General features: G+C 54.1%; 1 protein-coding gene across 1 annotated transcript in view; it reads right to left on the minus strand.

The window, feature by feature from the left end:
• Positions 1-3,505: 3,505 nt before the first annotated feature.
• EFR3B (EFR3 homolog B) overlaps positions 3,506-17,034 on the minus strand; it is an 83,179-nt gene continuing 69,650 nt past the window's right edge. The window contains exons 14-23 of the mRNA XM_047782512.1: positions 16,374-16,449; positions 15,747-15,908; positions 14,419-14,550; positions 12,310-12,377; positions 11,126-11,253; positions 10,195-10,286; positions 8,274-8,322; positions 6,766-6,872; positions 4,708-4,757; positions 3,506-4,258 (exon numbers count right to left, since the gene is read on the minus strand). Coding sequence (XP_047638468.1) covers positions 4,153-4,258; positions 4,708-4,757; positions 6,766-6,872; positions 8,274-8,322; positions 10,195-10,286; positions 11,126-11,253; positions 12,310-12,377; positions 14,419-14,550; positions 15,747-15,908; positions 16,374-16,449 — 970 coding nt within the window. The 3' untranslated portion in view covers positions 3,506-4,152. The remainder of the gene's footprint in view (positions 4,259-4,707; positions 4,758-6,765; positions 6,873-8,273; positions 8,323-10,194; positions 10,287-11,125; positions 11,254-12,309; positions 12,378-14,418; positions 14,551-15,746; positions 15,909-16,373; positions 16,450-17,034) is intronic.

Raw genomic sequence — 17,034 nt, forward strand, 5'->3', positions numbered from 1 at the left:
CTTTCTTTGAAATTCAACTAATTTGGTTCAATGAGTTCAAAATACAGAAAACTGCCACAGGCACTACTTCTGCACTCACAAATAAATACGTCAGCTAATATATACATACATTGTCAACTATGCACTACATTGTACACACATGCACACCCACAGGGATACACGCGCTCAGCCAGGTCGTGAAGGTCTCAGTGGACACAGACGTGTTACAATGTACGTGTAATGCTGCAGCATTGGTGGATCGACAGCTCTGCACCCACAGGCCAGAATCCACAGCCACGGAGGAAGAGCTCGGAAGGGCAAGGTGAGGGGCTGGGACCCCAAGGTCCTTTGAAGGAGAAAAGAACCAGGCAACCTGGCCGGTGCTAAAAGAGAGCACAGAAAACTTGCTTCTGGTCCCACAAGGCCACAAAGCCCTCCCACAGGCCTCTATCCCCTCCCCACTTCCCCAGCTGTCAGCTCCCCGCCACCGTCCTTCTGCAGGCTTCAGACCTAAGCCAGATATGGGATAAGAGCTCCTCTAACTAGAAGAGTTCTAGAGTTAGTGAGATGGAGAAGTAATGCACTGCCCTAAGCCTTCTCCCCAGATGCACGGAAGATGCCTCATGTCAGCACAACCCGCCTGCCAGGGTCTGTGTGTCAGGAGAAGTGGTCGTGGCCTGCCCGGAGGAGCCCATCTCCCTGGCTACCATCAACCTCAACATTCAGCCTGACAGCTCACGTCTAGTCTTTTCCCACAGGTCCTCTTCACGGCCATGGAAGAAACAGCTCTCACTTCTCAACAAGACTCTGGAGGTCAGAAGTTCCAGGGGCAATGGCCTAGCATCTGGAAGCATCTGGAAAGTTTCAGACCCAGTGAAGCCAAGAGGTCTGGCCTTTGAGGCGTCGAAAGGTCCAGTGAGGCTGCTCTGATTCTTAGGCCAATTGAAACATAGCCCCTCGGACTGAGAACACTGAGGGGAGAGGGCAGCGCACCCCTGACCCTGGCACTTCCCGCACTTCAGACGGGTCCAGCACCCCCTTGTCTGCACCTGCGCATGAGGTGGAGGGCTAGGCCCAGGAGACCATCTAAGGACATTTCTTGTTCTCATGACCCACTCAGGCTCCCTCGCTGGGGAGGAGGTGTTTAGGAGTCAAGAAATCACTTATTTCTACTTCTCAGAAAGTAAGTGGAAATAGGCATAGGCCGCAGGGACCCTTTTGCAGGTAAAAAACCAGAAGGAGCCTCCAGGGTCACACCGAGCTTTCCTCTCATCTGCTTCTTCCCACTTATGTGCCTCAACCATGTTCACTGCCCTTCCAACTCCCCAATACACCTGTGCTACGAGGCTCTGTCAGCAGAGTGGTGACCCACCCGACCCCCTGTGCATGAAGCAAGAGTCTTCAGCAGTTTTGGGGAGCAACTGGTGGATGGCCTTGCTGACTCAAAATCACGAGAGAGAAGGGTACCAAAAAAGCTGGTCACGCACCAGTGTGCCAGCCTCCAGAGGGCTTGGAAGGCAGGAAGGGGGATGCTAGGCTGAAGGCCTGGGTACCCACCAAACTACTTGGCTTCTCCCCCAGGGCTCAGAGGGGGGAGGTAGAATGAAGGAAATCGCTTAATTTATCACTTAATTGTCTGTTTGAGTTAATGCTCACCTCAAACTTTCTGATCCTGAGGCATATGTGGCCAGAATCCAGATTCTCCTGCAGGTCAGCAGGCAACCCACTACTTGCCTGAGTGTAAATTTAAGTTGAAACCAGGGAGAGGGTCCCTGAAAACTTAGCCAGGTCTCCAGGAGCCCATCTTTGTGGTGTAACAAGGACGAAAAGAAAAGGCTGCTTGGGGACAGAGTCAGAGAAAACAGCTATGGTCCTGTACCTTTTCCTTCCCTCTAGTCCAGGGTGGGGTCGAGGGGGGGACGAGGGGGGGATGGAGTGGACCTGAACGTCTCCGGTTCTAGCGCTGGCTCAAGAAAGGCTCTGGGGAGTGACTTCTAAGTCCCAGAAGCAGATGCCATGGGGTGGACCCTAAAGTCGGAGAAGCACGAAGAGAGAGTCTCTTGTGGCAGCCGAGCAGGGGAGAAAGATGGGAAGATACAGCGAGGAAAGGCGAGTTTGTGGCTCAAGATTTAGGTGTGCTGTGACGTTTCCTCCAAAGGTTATTTGTCTTCAAGTTTGTTTCTAGTTATTTAACCACTTGGTTTCTTAGTCAAGAGAGAGTGAGGTAAAGAGAAATCTCCGTTCATGCTTGTAAAGTTGGGTTGAACAGTAGCCAAAAGCCAGAGAGCAGAGCCAAAGGGAAGGACGGAAGAGGGAGGGAGCAGGAGCCCGGCCCCCTAGGCCCTGGGATCATGTAGACCCTCTGGAAGGAAGCTACAGGCCCACGGGGGGTGGGGGTGGGGGCTGGGGAGACGGGACAGACAGGAAGGAGGGTCAGGCAGCATCCCCCCCCCCCCCAGCCCCATACCCGAGAACCTGACTGATGGGAAAGTACGTACATTAAGATTCTTCCGATTTGGGCAAAGACACCTTTCTGTCCTGATAACCAAGCTGTCAAGGTGCATCTGTGCAGGGCCATGCATGGGGGTGGGACTTGAGGGTGTCCCCAGAAGACTGCCCGCCCCTAAGCACAAATGGCCTGCTTTTGACCCCACCCCTGCTGCCGAAAATTGTACCCTCCAAAGGGGCTCCACTGGGTCAAGAAATCTACTCGCCCTCCCTCTTCTCAAAAGCAAAGTCTCTGGGGAGGGATCCTTTGCCCATTCTCACCCGACTGCAAGTCGGCTCTGCAGCTCAGCTCAAAAAGGTTGGGAAAAGAAGAGGGTTATTCTGGGCCCCAGGGAAGAGGCCCAGGTGACGTCCTGCCAGAGGCGGCTCCGCAGGCACAAAGGCCCGGCAGGGGGGTGAGACACGGGGAGGGAGCAGAGGGCACAGCCAACTTGGCCTCCAAGCCCCGCAGCAGCTCCCACTCTGCACACAGGCAGGTGGCACTCAGGGAAAACAGAAAGCCAGAACCCAAGGGGCTCCACCACCTCTCCCCAGGCCTCCGGCTCTGCCGGCTGCACCGGGGATGGAGTGAAGAAAGCACCCCAATTTTAGGTGCTGGGTCCTTCTTTCACCAAATGAAATATCCAAAAGGTTGGCTTCTGGCATCCTTGGGCCCCAAAGAGCTACTCCCTTCCCGTCCTCCCAGCCCAGGGGGAACCTCTTCCACAGGAGGTGGTGTGGGCAGAACCAGGTTATCTTGTTCTGCCCTTCCCCAACCCAGAGGCTGTAGAAACACACTGGGGTCCTCAGGGAGAAAGGCATCAAAGAGAGACCTCGACTCAGAAAGACACCCCTCTGAACGCAGGAGGGAGATGCTGCAGAGGGATGCAGACTCGCCCCTTCCGTCTGCCTGCTGCTCCTCTATGGGGGGCTGGCCCAGCCTGGGGAGAGCAGCCCCTGGACCAGCAGCCTGCCCGCCCTGCATTTCATCCTTCGCGCCCCCCCATGGTGACTCTACTCCCCCCACCCCACCCCCGCCCTGGCTCCTGTTCTAGGAGCTCAATACTAACCGACAATAGAAAGAATCAGGAAGAGGCAACTGGCAGGCTGAGCAGGGCCGTGGAAGAGACCCCAGAGACTTGAGGGCATCTGGACCCTCAAATGGGGAGGGAGGGAGGGGATGCTCTGAGGAGCAGCGCCCTGCTTCCAGCTCTCTGCTGCTTTACGAGTGGAGCTGGTCTCACTTCCTCCTGATCTCCGTCTGAGGCCTCCCTTGACCAACTGCGCCCCTGTCTAGTCCCCCTTGGGGAATGGCAGCTGTGCTTCCCCAAGAAAGCCCTGCCCTCCCTACACTAAGCAGGAACTTAGCCTCTCTCTGGAGACCCCCCCCACCCCAGGACTCCCAGCCCCAGGCGGACACAAAGGAGGAGATGGAGGGCACAGGTGAGATGCCTATTGGCCCCAGAGGGGCTCGTGGCCTGATCTCCCTGGGGGTGGGGAGGGGACGGGGGGAGGGAGACAAGGAGGAAAGGGGGAAGCTGAGGGGCCCGAGGGGCGCGGGGCTCCACCTTGCTTGTCTGCGGAGAGGAGCTGCCATCCAAGGTCCTTTTCCTCTGGGGTTGCCATGAGATTTCCATGTCGTGCCCCCCCCTCGGGCCCCACCCCTCCAGCAGCGTGTCTTGGAACTCAGTAGACGCACAGATCGGGGAACTTCATCTCGTAGACAGGGATGGAGTGGTTCTGAGGCTGGCCATAGGCGGCGGTGATGGTTCCCGATGGGCTGGGCGGGGGTCTGGGGCAGACACGCAAGGAGGAGAAAGGCATGAGGAGGGGGTTCTGGGGTCCCACCCCTTGCAGCAGAGCAGCTGACAGGGGTTTCTCTTGAATAGGGGCCAGAGGCTTTGTCACCCCATGGCTTCCCAAGTTTCCAGCTGTTCTAGAACCAAATGCTTGAAGTCAAGCTTCCCTGTAGGCTCTGCAGTGACTCTGCTGCTGCTTTAGAAAGGAAAGTACCATCCTGGAACAAGGATGCCCGGCTCTGCTGGGGCCCACTGAGCTGGCTCTTTCTCCCTCCAGGCTCTACTTCCTTCTCTGTGGAGGGTCAGTGGCTGACTCCAGCCCTGAGGCAGAAGCTGGGGGCAGGGAAGGCTGAAGACAGGTGTGAGAGGAGGACTTGGGGGGAAGGGGTCCCTACGCTGGGCCACAGAGGTGCGGGGTACCCTGCCCAGGGCTGCCACTTACCGGATGGTGATTTCAAAGATCTGATTGAGTTTGCTCTGCAGCAGTGACGCCTAGACACAAACAGAGGGAACGTGAGCTGGGGGCTCCCTGCACTCTGCCAGTTGCCCCCCAAGCACACCTGTCCAGAGCACGCACTGGAGGTGCGGGCGGCTGCAGCCTCAGGAAAGCTCATTGCCAGCACCTATCTGTGGACCCTGGTGGTGGGTTCAGATTAGGTTGCCCAGCAAAGGCCCACTGGGGACAGCACAGAGGCCAGGACACCAGCAACAGTTCTGGAAGGGCCCTTAGCTCCTCCAAGTGGGGCAGTAGGGCCTGCTGGGCAGGGAGTCAGGAGGCTCAGAGCTGGTTCCAAACCAGCTTAACTCCTTAACGCCCAAGGAGCAGTTGAGCAAAGGTGGCGTGTTAGGGAAAACGATCTTTCTGGTTCCTTCTGGCTCCACGTTCGCAGACAGTGAGACTGCGCGTGTTCAGCAACTGGGCCTCGACTCTGAGCTCATGAAATGAGCAGCATCTACCTCTCGAGACGGGACAAGAGTTTAGCATCTTACAGGCCCAGAAAAATCGATATTATACTTACACGTATTTCTATATATTATAATATATATTACCATATATAATTATCATAATAGGTGAGAAGTCTAGGGATATATGTTAGAAATATACATGATAGAAAATTATTTTTTTGGTTATGTCTGTAGCATGTAGAAGTTCCCAGGCCAGGGACTGAGGCTGTGCCACAGCAGTGGCCTGCACCACAGCAGTAACAATGCCAGATCCTTAATCCACTGGGCCACCAGGGAACTCCCTACAGGTATCTTTATTGAGAGGAAAAAGTACAATAAAATAGAAGTTATTTGTAGATCTGGGATGTATGTGATTAGGTTTCATTGTTACTAAGATGGACACTGGGACTAACAAATCCTGGTACATCATTTTCAAGAAATGTTTGTGCTTTTCCCCTGTTCATGGTCATAAGTCCTTCTTTTCCTTTCTTTTCTTTTCTTTTTTCTGTTTATTTTTTTGGTCTTTTTTTGTTTTTTTTACGTCCTCACTCGCAGCATATGGAAATTCCCAGGCTAGGGGTTGGATGGGAGCTGCAGCTGCCAGCCTACGCCAGAGCCACAGCAATGCCAGATCCAAGTTGCATCTGTGACCTACACCACAGCTCACGGCAACGCTGAATCCTCCACCTTCTGAGCAAGGCCAGGGATCGAACCTGCATCCTCATGGATACTAGTCAGATTCGTTTCCGCTGAGCCACGATGGGAACTCCCATAAGTCCGTCTTTCTACTCATCTGGCACCCTCTGGTTCAAACCTCTTCTCCAAGACGCGGCTGTTCCATTCTACCCGCTGTGCCCCCGTCCCCCACCCCCATTGGAAGCAGGCCCTGTTGCAAACGCTGGCCTTCTTTCCTGGGCCATGGCCGAGCCTAATGGCAAAAACCTCACAGAGCTGTCCTGTGAGGGAGAGAAGCTGATAAATGCAAGATGCTCTAGTGCATCGTTAGTGCTATTTACGTACGTGCCCTGATGAACAGAAGTATCCTCTGTTTGGTACAGGAGATCCTGAGGACAGGACCTCTTTTTTTTTTTTGTCTTTTTGCCTTTTCTAGGGCCGCTCCCGTGGCATATGGAGGTTCCCAGGCTAGGAGTCTAATTGGAGCTGTAGCTGCCAGCCTATGCCAGGGCGACAGCAACGCAGGATCTGAGCTGCGTCTGCAAACTACACCATAGCTCACGGCAACACCGGATCCTTAACCCACTGAGCAAGGCCAGGGATCGAACCCACAACTCATGGTTCCTAGTCAGATTCATTAACCACTGCGACATGACGGGAACTCCAGGGCTTCTTCCTTGTATGACAACTGTGACGTCTGGAGGAGCGTATGACTAATAGCCTTTTGGTACGTGGGGAAACAATTGGTGCCAGGGCTAAACCCTAATATCCGGTGACAACAGTGCCAAGATCTAGAAACTCAGTCCTGCCCTGGACCCAGATCCAGTGTCCGTTTGACGCGGAAGACTGGCCCTGTCACGCCCTGTCCCGCCTTACTTACCCGGGCCCCGCAGTGCGCTGCGATCTCCTCGAAGGGTGCCTTCTGGAACTTCTCTACCACCTGTCGGCGCCGTTCACGCTCCTGCTCCTCGACGGCCACGCTGTCCACTGCGGCACAGAGACACGGGTCAGCCCCCAGGTCCAGCCCGATGGGTGTGGTCCGAGCTTGCTGCCCTGTGCCCCCCTCTGCTGGTGAGGGGCACAGCGAGCCCTCTCTCAGCACTACCCAAGTCTGCCCAAGGGCTCAGCCCCCTTCTTGGCCTAAGAGCTTGAAAACTAGTTAAATGGACCCTTAACTGGGGCTGAAGCCTCATGGAGCTGCATTGCCACGGGGCCTCTTAAACTTAAGATCCTAAAACAGGCAGCACTCTGGGGTAATTTGAAAAGGGACTTCAACAATGGGAGTTCCTGTCGTGGTACAGCCGAAACAAATCCTACTAGGAACCATGAGGCTGAGGGTTCGATCCCTGGCCTCTCTCAGTGGGTTAAGGATCCAGTGTTGCTGTGGCTGTGGTGTAGGACAGCAGCAGGAGCTGAGATTAGACCCCTAGCCTGGGAACTTCCATGTGCTGCGGGCATGGCCCTAGGAAGGTAAATAAATAAATAAAATGAAATGAAAAGGGACTTCAGCAATGGAAAAGCCAGAGAGACCACAAAAACCGGGAACGCCTATGGCATAGCTGCCTGAGGTCATTCAGTAATAAGGCTTCTAGATTCCCCTTGGTGTCCATGATGAAAAAAAAAAGGGGAGGGGGTTCCTGGCATAAGATATGAACTCCCATTAAGAGAAGGGGACTTTTAAAAAAAACTTCTTTAAAAAATTATAGTTGACTTACAATGTTCTGTCCATTTCTGCTGGGCAGCAAAGTGACCCAGTCATATATATATATATATATATATATATATATATATATATATATATACCTTCTTTGTCTCATATTACCTTCCATCATGTTCTATCACAAGTGACTGGATATGGTTCCCTGGGCTGTACAGCAGGTCCTCCTTGCTTATCCATTCTAAATGGAATAGTGTGCATCTACCAACCCCAAAGAGAAGGGGACTTTTAATTGTAGTTTGGGGAGTTCCCGTCGGGGCGCAGCAGACGAGAATCCGACTAGGAACCATGAGGTTGTGGGTTCGATCCCTGGCCTCCCTCAGTGGGTCAAGGATCTGGCGTTGCCGTGAGCTGTGCTGTGGTGTTGGACGAAGATGCAGCTCCAATCCCGTGTGGCTGTAATCTAGGCTGGGAGCTACAGCTCCGATTCAACCCCTAGCCTGGGAACCTCCATGTGCTGTGGATGCAGTCCTAAAAAGCAAAAAAATTAAATAAATAAAAAATAAATAATTACAGCTTTGGTAGCCGTGAAGCGTTTAGAGGAAGCCCCCAGCCTCTCGCCCTGCCCCTGCCACCAGTGCTGAATCTCCCTCAGGAGGGCAGCAGAGGAGGCGCCCATGGGCCTCCCGGGGACCCAGCCCCGCCCTCCGCTCCCCGGGCCTCCCGCTCACCAATGGCCTTCTTTAGCGTCTCATAGGTGATCTCCTCGGCTGGCACTCGCTGAGGGAGAAGGAAAGAAGTGCTCAGAAAAGCGGAGGCAGTCTCGGCTTCCTCAGTTACCTGGCAGCCCCTTCATTTCTCAGAAGAATGTCCTGATGGGCAGAAACTCCCTCCGGACACCCCCATTCTCACCAGGAACCCTGGAAGCTCCCGGGCAGGCAGGGAGCCTCTCAGTGCAGTAGAGAGAGCGGGGAGGGGAGTCCAAGTCTCACCTGGAAGGACTCAGCCTCCCCACCCCTTCCCCCAGCTGGTCCCCTAAACCCTCTGGGAGGAAAACACGGTAATTCAAAGGCTTCTTCGGAGAACCTAACAAAATATTTAAAGCCAGAGGAGGCAGCTAGCAAATGCAATCTCCTATGAACCTTTCAAGAACTGAGCAACATTTTTGAAGACTTCCACTATTAAATTATCCACCACGGTGATCTGAGAATTCAAGGTCAGACAGGCTGCAGTTGGTGCAAGGACCTGGTCACAGCATCGCAGTCTTCTGCAGCATTCATGAGAGGAGGAGGAACATAGTAAGACCCAAAGAAGTGTGCTTCACTGATGTGTGGCCTTAGATCAGATGCTGAAAAGAGTGAAGGAGGTTGGACTAAATTTCAGGAATTCTCCACAAGACGACGAGCCCCTCGAGGCAAGACCCATGATCTCCTCATATTCTATCACTGAAATGTAATATTAAGTGCAAGAGACAGACAAGGAGAGATTGAATTCATTGATATTGTAGGAGAAACTGTCCCAAGAAAAAGGTAGAAAGGAGAGACCCCGGCCGTGGTGACTAAGCAAAGGCCAGCCAACAACCCCAACCACCCCTCCCCACACACCTGCTTCCGCAAACTTGTTTCCGCATCTACTACCGTGCCTGACCTCGCTCCGGTCCGACCAGCCAAGCATGGACCGGGAAGAGGTAGCCCATAAAAGCCTGTGAAACCCTTCTTCGGGGCTCAGACTCTGGAGATCGGTCTCCTTTAAGCCCGCCAGCGTAATAAGCCTGAGTTCTCCAACTCTCTGAGTGCTCACTTGGTTTCTCGCCGGGTAAAAGAGCTGATACCTTACAGCCACAGAGCTGCTGGAGCTGGTACACTACAGCCACAGGGCTGTCACTAGAGCTGGTATACTACAGCTACAGGGCTGTCGCCAGAGCTGATACGATGTGGCGCAGGGCTGCTGGGCAGCTGCCGTAACAATATGAAGTTCAAGAGGTGATATAAGTCAGGCTAGAGGCTCCCTTTAGGGAGGGGGGTGCAGAGGCGGGGCTTCTGGATGAGACAACATTTTAGCCCCTGATCCAGGGAATCACAGATGGGAATGACGCCAGCAGGCCTTTCGAGACTGATTTTTATAACATCGTGGGAGTGTATGGGGGATAGAAATTATTTTTTTCAGATGGAAATGTCTAGGATACATATAATAAGAGTCAGTAAGAAAGAAGGACTTGAGAAATGTACTTGCCACACAACCTTAAATGTGTGGTGGGATTAAGGGAGCCTGGATCCTGGAGAATGACTGCACAGGAGGTGGGAGCAGCCCCCTCCCCTAGGGACGCAGGTGGGCATTACCAGGACAGAGGACCAAGAATGGGACACACGGGAGTTCCCTTCATGGTGCAGCGGAAATGAATCCGACTAGAATCCATGAAGATGCGGGTTTGATCCCTGGCCTCGCTCAGTGGGTTAGGGATCCGGTGTTGCCATGAGCTGTGGTGTAGGTCGCAGACACAGCTCGGATCCCACCGTTGCTGTGGCTGTGGTGTACGCCTGCAGCTGTAGCTCCGATTCCATCCCTAGCCTGGGAACTTCCATATGCCGAGGGTGTGGCCCTAAAAAAGCAAGGGAAAAAAAAAAAAAGAAAGAAAAAGAATGGGACACTCACCTCCTCCTTCTCTGGGCTGTTCCTAGATTCCACCTCCACTTGCAGAGAAATGGTCTCTCCAATGCTCTTCCTCTTGGATAAGCGATCCTCATCTAGGAAAGCAGAATTCCCCGCCCTTGGAGAGGGGTCGAGCCAGGATCATGTCCCCAGCACCATCTCCCGACCCTCTTGCCTTGGCCTGGACCATAGTTCTTGGAGGGCTCAGAGGGAGGGTACACATGAGGCTCTACCGGGAGTTTATGGAGGGCTGTGGGCCTTCTCCGCCCATCTTAGGGGGGCAAGTTTTTGTTGTTGTTGTTGTTTTGTTTTGTTTTTTGTTTTGCTTTTTAGGGCTGCACCTGCAACATATGGAGGTTCCCAGGCTAGGGGTCCAATCGGAGCTATAGCTATATGCCGGAGCCACAGCCACGCCAGATCCAAGCTGTGTCTGCAACCTACACCACAGCAGTGCCAGATCCTTAACCCACTGAGCGAGGCCAGGGATCGAACCTACATCCTCATGGCTCCTAGTTGGGTCCACTAACCGCTGAGCCATGAAGGGAACTCTGGGAGGGTATTGTTAATATCCCTATTTTACAGACAAGGCACCTGAGACACAGCTGCCAAAGGATTCGTCTGAGATTTTTCAGGAAATAAGTTGCAGGAGTTCCCACTGTGGGGCAATGGGATGGGTGCCGGTGTCTCAGGAGCACTGGGACACAGGTTTGATCCCCAGCCCAGCACAGCCGGTTAAGGATCTGGTGTTGCCACAGCTGCAGCCGAGGCTGCAAGTGCGGCTCTGATCTGATCCCTGGCCAGGAGCTCCATGTGCCGTCTCTCTCAGCTCTTGTGCAACATCCAAGGTGCCAGGGAAGGTGACCGAAGGACCCACACGCTCCTTCCATTTAGGCCGAGAAGAGCCAGGGGCAAGCGGGGCAGTGGGAGCTCATACCTGTCAGCTGAGGGATGTAGGGCAGGCAGAGCCGGTCTGCGTTGTATCCACTGCCCCCCAGGACCTCACTGATCTTGCTCTGGCGGAAGAGAAGCTCGATCACCACTCCGTCAAGGTTCTGAGACAGCCTGGGAGACAGAGGGGGGGAAGAGGCAGGTGAGCCCCAGGGGTGAATGGGCTGATTGGCTCATGACCTGCCTTATCATAAAAGTAAGGCTCATTCACAAAACCTCGGACACGGAAGCCAAAGGAAGAAATGAGCCACAGTCCCGCCTTCCAGAGAGAACCGCATTTACCCCTGGGCCAGAATCCCTCACCACACACATCTGCGCACACAGGCAACATCTCCCCAGCACCCCCAAGTCCTGTTCTGGGACCTGCTTTATTTACCTGTTGTAGTCACTTATTACAGAGCGAATATCTCACTGGAACTATTCTTCCAGTGAAACATGTGGATGAGCTACCCGTTGTCTATGATGCGGATGGGCCATAGTTTATAAGGCTATCTCCTCTTGTGGGATATTTTGGGTTTTTTTTCAGGATATCTTTTCCTTTTTTAAAAAAAAAATATTTAAAAAAATTTTTATTTTTAGGGCTTCACCTGCAGCATATGGAAGTTCCCAGACTAGGGGAGGGATCAGAGCTGCAGCTTCCCGCCTACACCACAGCCACAGTAACTCGGGATGTGAGCCTCATCTGCAAACTACATCACAGCTCACGGCAACACGGGATCCTTAACCCACTGAGCGAGGCCAGGGAGGCAACCTGCATCCTCAGAGATCCTAGTCGGGTTCTTAACCCCCTGAGCCACTCCAGGATATTTTTTTCCACGACTTCCCGTGATGCCGAGGTGGTTCTGGCTCACATACTACAGCTGAGAAGACCACCTGGGTGGATGACAGCGACTTGTCTGGAGGGACCGCTCCGGGATGCGTTCGCAAGGGCCTGGCCAGAGTTCCCAGAGGCTACATCCCATCCTCTATAGCACAACACACTGACATGGCTCACGGCGTGGATTATGGGCACGTGAGGGGATCAAACCTGACCCAGGACTTCTGGGCAACAGGAAGGGTCCCCTTCTGCCCTTGAGCTCATAGAAGTCCAAGTTCCTGGCTCCAGACCGACCCCCATCCTGGCTCAGCAGCCTTGAGGGTCCCTGGCCACGTCCCCCGTGTGCTCCTCACCTGGGCCTCTCCACAAACACGTCCTCGGGCAGCATGTAGGGAGCCTCTTTCTTCCTGGTCTCAATCACCTGTGGTTCGGGAGGAATCGCAGGAAGAGCTGGGCTCAGCAGGGAGGGGGCTCCCGCCACCCCAGGGCTTCCCCCCTCCCACCCACTCTCTGGCGGAGCACCCCTCAGCGGGGCTTCAGAGGGAGAAACTCAGACGCCCGAGAAGCCCAGGAGGACGGCTCAAGCTGCCTCCAGTGACACACGCCTTGAGGGGCCTCCAAACGCAGGACGCTCTGAGTTCAGTTGCCTGCTCTTGTGTCTCATTTCTGTTTTCTATTTAAACATGAAAAAGGGAGCAGAGGTCGCCCTGCCCCCCAAACTCAAGTGCCCTCTAAGACATCCTGATGGGGGGTGACACGGTGCGTTTCCCTCAGCATCCTGTGCAAACTTCTGACAGGAAGGGTGACAGGTACGAGGATGGTGGGGCGTGGGAGGACAGCTCGCATGCAAGTATGTGCAGGAGGCGGGGAAGCCACCATGCTGCTATTTTTACTGACGAGCATGTCGGGGCGCTGCCTTTCCTGCCCTCCCGGATCAGCTCAGAGGCGGGGAAGATCCTGCCTGGTTCAGGCTGGCTCTGGCACAGCAGTGGCACACCCTCTTCCATACCCCCCAGCCAGCCCAGGCCAGCAGAGACCAGAGCTTTCTTGTTCAGATTTTTTTGTTGTTGTTAGCGTATTTTAAAGTGAATCCTACATATTGTATCATTCCACGCAGACACAGTTCAGTATGTTTTAATATGTCCCTTTGCAATGACTGAGAACATTTGATTACAGACTGGGAAGAAGAGAATCCCAAGGCGTACTTGATCATTTATTTATTTATTGACTTGGATTTTTAGGGCCGCGCCTGCGGCATATGGGAGTTCCCCGGCTAGGGGTTGAATTGGAGCTGCAGCTGCCAGCCTACACCACAGCCACAGTAACTCGGGATCCGAGCCACATCTGGGACTTATACCACAGCTCACAGCAATGCCAGATCCTTAACCCACTGAGCGAGGCCAGGGATGGAACCTGCGTCCTCATGGATACTGATTGGGCTTGTAACCTGCTAAGCCACAACGGGAACTCTCACATAATTGATAATTTAACTAGGCATGAGGGAAGCATGGTGATTAGACAGAAAGGGGTCTGTATATATATATATATATATTGTGGCAGCAGCTTGAAGTGGGATCTCAGCTCCCAGACCAGGGTTTGAACCCAGCCCACGGGGTGAAAGTGCCAAGTCCTAACACTAGACCACCAGGGAAGTAATCTACCCTGCCCATGTGTTTTTAGACACAAATACTAATATATGTAGGAGTGAAACACCATGATGGCTGAGGGTTGTCTGAACATATTTCAGCAAAGGAAAAGAAAAAGGAAAAGGGACAGATGAAGCGAATGTGGAGAAATTCTCATAACTGTTTAACCTGCCTGATAGCTACGCCTGATAGTGCCCTGCTCTCACTGCTTTTGTGATATTTGAAAACTTTCATAATAACAACACCTTTTTTTTTTTGTCTTTTTAGGGCCGCACCCACGGCATATGGAGGTTCCCAGGTTAGGGGTCGAATTAGAGCTATAGCTGCTGGCCTACACCACAGCCACACCAACCCCAGATCCAAGCTGCGTCTGCGACCTACACCACAGCTCACAGGCAATGCAGGATCCTTAACCCACTGAGGCCAGGGATTGAACCTGTGTCCTCATGGATGCCAGTCAGATTCGTTTCTGTTCAGCCATGACGGCAACTCCACAAAACCTTTTCTTACAGTAGGTTTTGTTCCCGATGACCCGAGGGGTGTGTGTATATGCACTTCCAGGAGTCGGGGAGGCAGAGGGGCTGAAAGCAGGCTGGGGAGGGGTTCAGGATACTGCTCGAGTCTCCCCCTGCCCTGCTCTGTCAGGTCGCACAGAAGGCGATCCCACCACTGCTTATTTCTCACTGTCACCAGTTCTCAAGCCAGCGTGCTCTTCCACGCCTGGACTAAGCCCGGGGCTCACGCACTCAAGACAAGTTGTCCTGGGGAACCCAATTCGAGGGCCTCCCGCGCTCTCAGGGTCACTCGGACACCAACCTCGTGGATGTGCTGGCAGAAAGCAGGCACCGTTGTGAGTTGGCTGATGAGGTTCAGGTAGGCGGCGCCCAGCGCGTAGAGGGCACAGCGGTTGTAAACAGGCAAATTCTCTTCATTGACCTGGGCCACGTCCTGTGCAACAGAGCGACCGTGGGACTTTTGAATTCGCAGCTTGTACGAGTGCCCCAACCATGCCCAGCCTCCTTTAGAGAGGGCCCACCATGCCTGGCGGAGCCTTTTGCAGCATCTGCCCTATCACTTCCTGGGGGCGGAAGTCATCCTCAATAAAGCTGAAGCAAACGGTTGCTAGAACAATCCACGAGCTGGAGGCTCATAAATACTCCAGGAGAGAGGCCACGCGCTCAAGGCCTCTCTCTGCAGTTTGGGCTGTAGGGACCTCCATGTCCAACCCCTCATGAATCCCGCCTCTGGGATGCTCTCTGCTTCACTACAGACCTTGGGTGCATCTTAGAGGCCTGGGCTGACGTGCTCAGCTGGGTTCCTATGTGCAACTGACGGAGTTGTGAGAATTACTAGAGGACCAGGATATAAAGGAATCTCCGGTTCTAGAGATGTGAATATCGTAGCCTCTGGGTTGGGCTTGCAGGACTTAGCATCATCAAGCAACGAGCCAAAGAGTCTCCACATTCAAGATACGATGCCCACTTAGCTTCAGGACCCTGAGGCCCTGGCCTTTGAGGCCTAAGGACCCCCCCCCCCACCCTCAATTCCCAGCAGCCTGGGACGTACATTTCCACCCAGGCAGACAGACCTGAGAAGTCTAACGTCCTAGCTAGTGCCACACTGGTTGCCTAAGAGTCACACGGGTGGGGGGCTTGTTGAATCTCCAGGTCCCCGAGCTTGGGGACAGAACTAGGAATATCCATTTTTGGCAAGGGCTTAGGGCGATTCTGAAAGCACAGCCAGGTTTGGGAACCAGGTGATCTTTAGACAGGCAAGTTTGTTTCAGGATCCCTCTGGGCTTAGGAACTCTGTCTGGGTAGCTCTTGGAGCCCCATTCAGACCTCCCAAGAGGCCTAAACTACTAGGGGTGAAAAAATATTTTTGAAAGCTCCTGTTCCCCGGGTCTCCTTTAGCCTGAGGATGGGTCGGGCCATGAATGGAGCACCCTTTGGTGGTTCCCCAAACAGGACCACGGTTTGTAGTCTTCATGGAGGCACAGCCAACCAGAGGGGCAATATTTCCGGGCTCCAAAACAGCTGTTAAGCGGTGGCTATTTGGCCCCCTCATTCGTGCTGGGCCAAACAGGTCCCCTCCCCCGATCCCAGCCCCCATGTCCCCTGGGTCCTGCCCCCGGCGGGCCCCACCTGAACAGCCAGCACCAGGCGGATCAGGTCCACCACCACCTCCTCATTGGCCAGCTCGATGCTGATGAGCGCCAGCAAGCCGTAGAGTGCCTCGTAGTGCTTCTGGATGTTCGTCTCCTCCTTACAGCTCAGGTAGATGTGTCTGTAGAGCTGCTGGGAGTGCTGGAGAGGGGGGGCAAGGGTGGGGGCAAGGCCACGGCGGGCGCGGTGGGGGCCGGTGGGGCAAGGAGATGGGAAAGCAGTCCGAAGGGGGCGGCGCGGCTGTGTACCCCACCTCTGCCCTCAGGGACAGGAGGCCTTTAAAACAGACCCCGGTGGAATCGCACACGTGCAGGAGTACATGCTTACGGAGGGTGGGTCCAGGGAAACCAGCAGCAAAAGCTGCAGCCCAGATCCCGTTTTAGGGGGACACAGCCAAGGGGGGGGTCCTCACTCTGGCTTGATGATAAATAGGACCCGGGGGCTTGATCCCCTAGAGGGCTCGGCTGGTGGTCCTGACTAAACAGTCCAAGAGGAGGAAGCAGGCTCTGGGGACACGGTCAGTGGAAACTCAGGGGCTGGAAGCCTGGGATCTGCAGGGTCGGGCCCGCCTGGGGGTCACCGTGTCTTAAGGTCACGCTTGCTAACCTTCTTCATGAAGATGGTGTCCTGTCGGGAGCACTTGTCCACTTTCAGCTTCAGGACAGAGATGTCACTGAGGGTGCTGGGAACGTACGTCAGGGGCCACCTTAGCCCTTGTGTGAAGCCAGCCAGAGCGCAGGTGGTTTCACCGGGCTTTATCCCAGTGTCATTGGTGGTACCAGCGCCGCCCTGTGTTCCTCCAGCCCTATTTTTTTCCTTTCTTTCTTTTCTTTCTGTCTGTCTGTCTATCTTTTTAGGGACGCACTTGTGGCATATGGAAGTTCCCAGGCTAGGGGTTGAATTGGAACTGCAGCTGCTGGCCTACACCACAGCCATAGCAATGTGGGATCCGTGCTGCGTCTGTGACCTACACCACAGCTCATGGCAATGCCGGATCCTTAAACCCATTGAGCGAGGCCAGGGATCGAACCCACATCCCCATGGATACTAGTCAAGTTCACTACCACTAAGCCATGATGGGGCCTCCGCTCTAGCCCAGGTTCCACTCTCCCCCTAGTTCTCAAGTTCCTGTCTCTTTTTCTTCAATGCCGACCCAGATTATTCCTTCCCTCCCTTCCTTTCCTCCCTTTAAGCCGCCCAGGCTCTACTGATAACCTTCCCGACCCCAGAGCTCCCTTCGGTATCTCCTCTCTACCTCCCAACTCGC

This window comes from Phacochoerus africanus, chromosome 5 (assembly GCF_016906955.1).
Source record: "Phacochoerus africanus isolate WHEZ1 chromosome 5, ROS_Pafr_v1, whole genome shotgun sequence".
Lineage (NCBI taxonomy): Eukaryota > Metazoa > Chordata > Mammalia > Artiodactyla > Suidae > Phacochoerus > Phacochoerus africanus.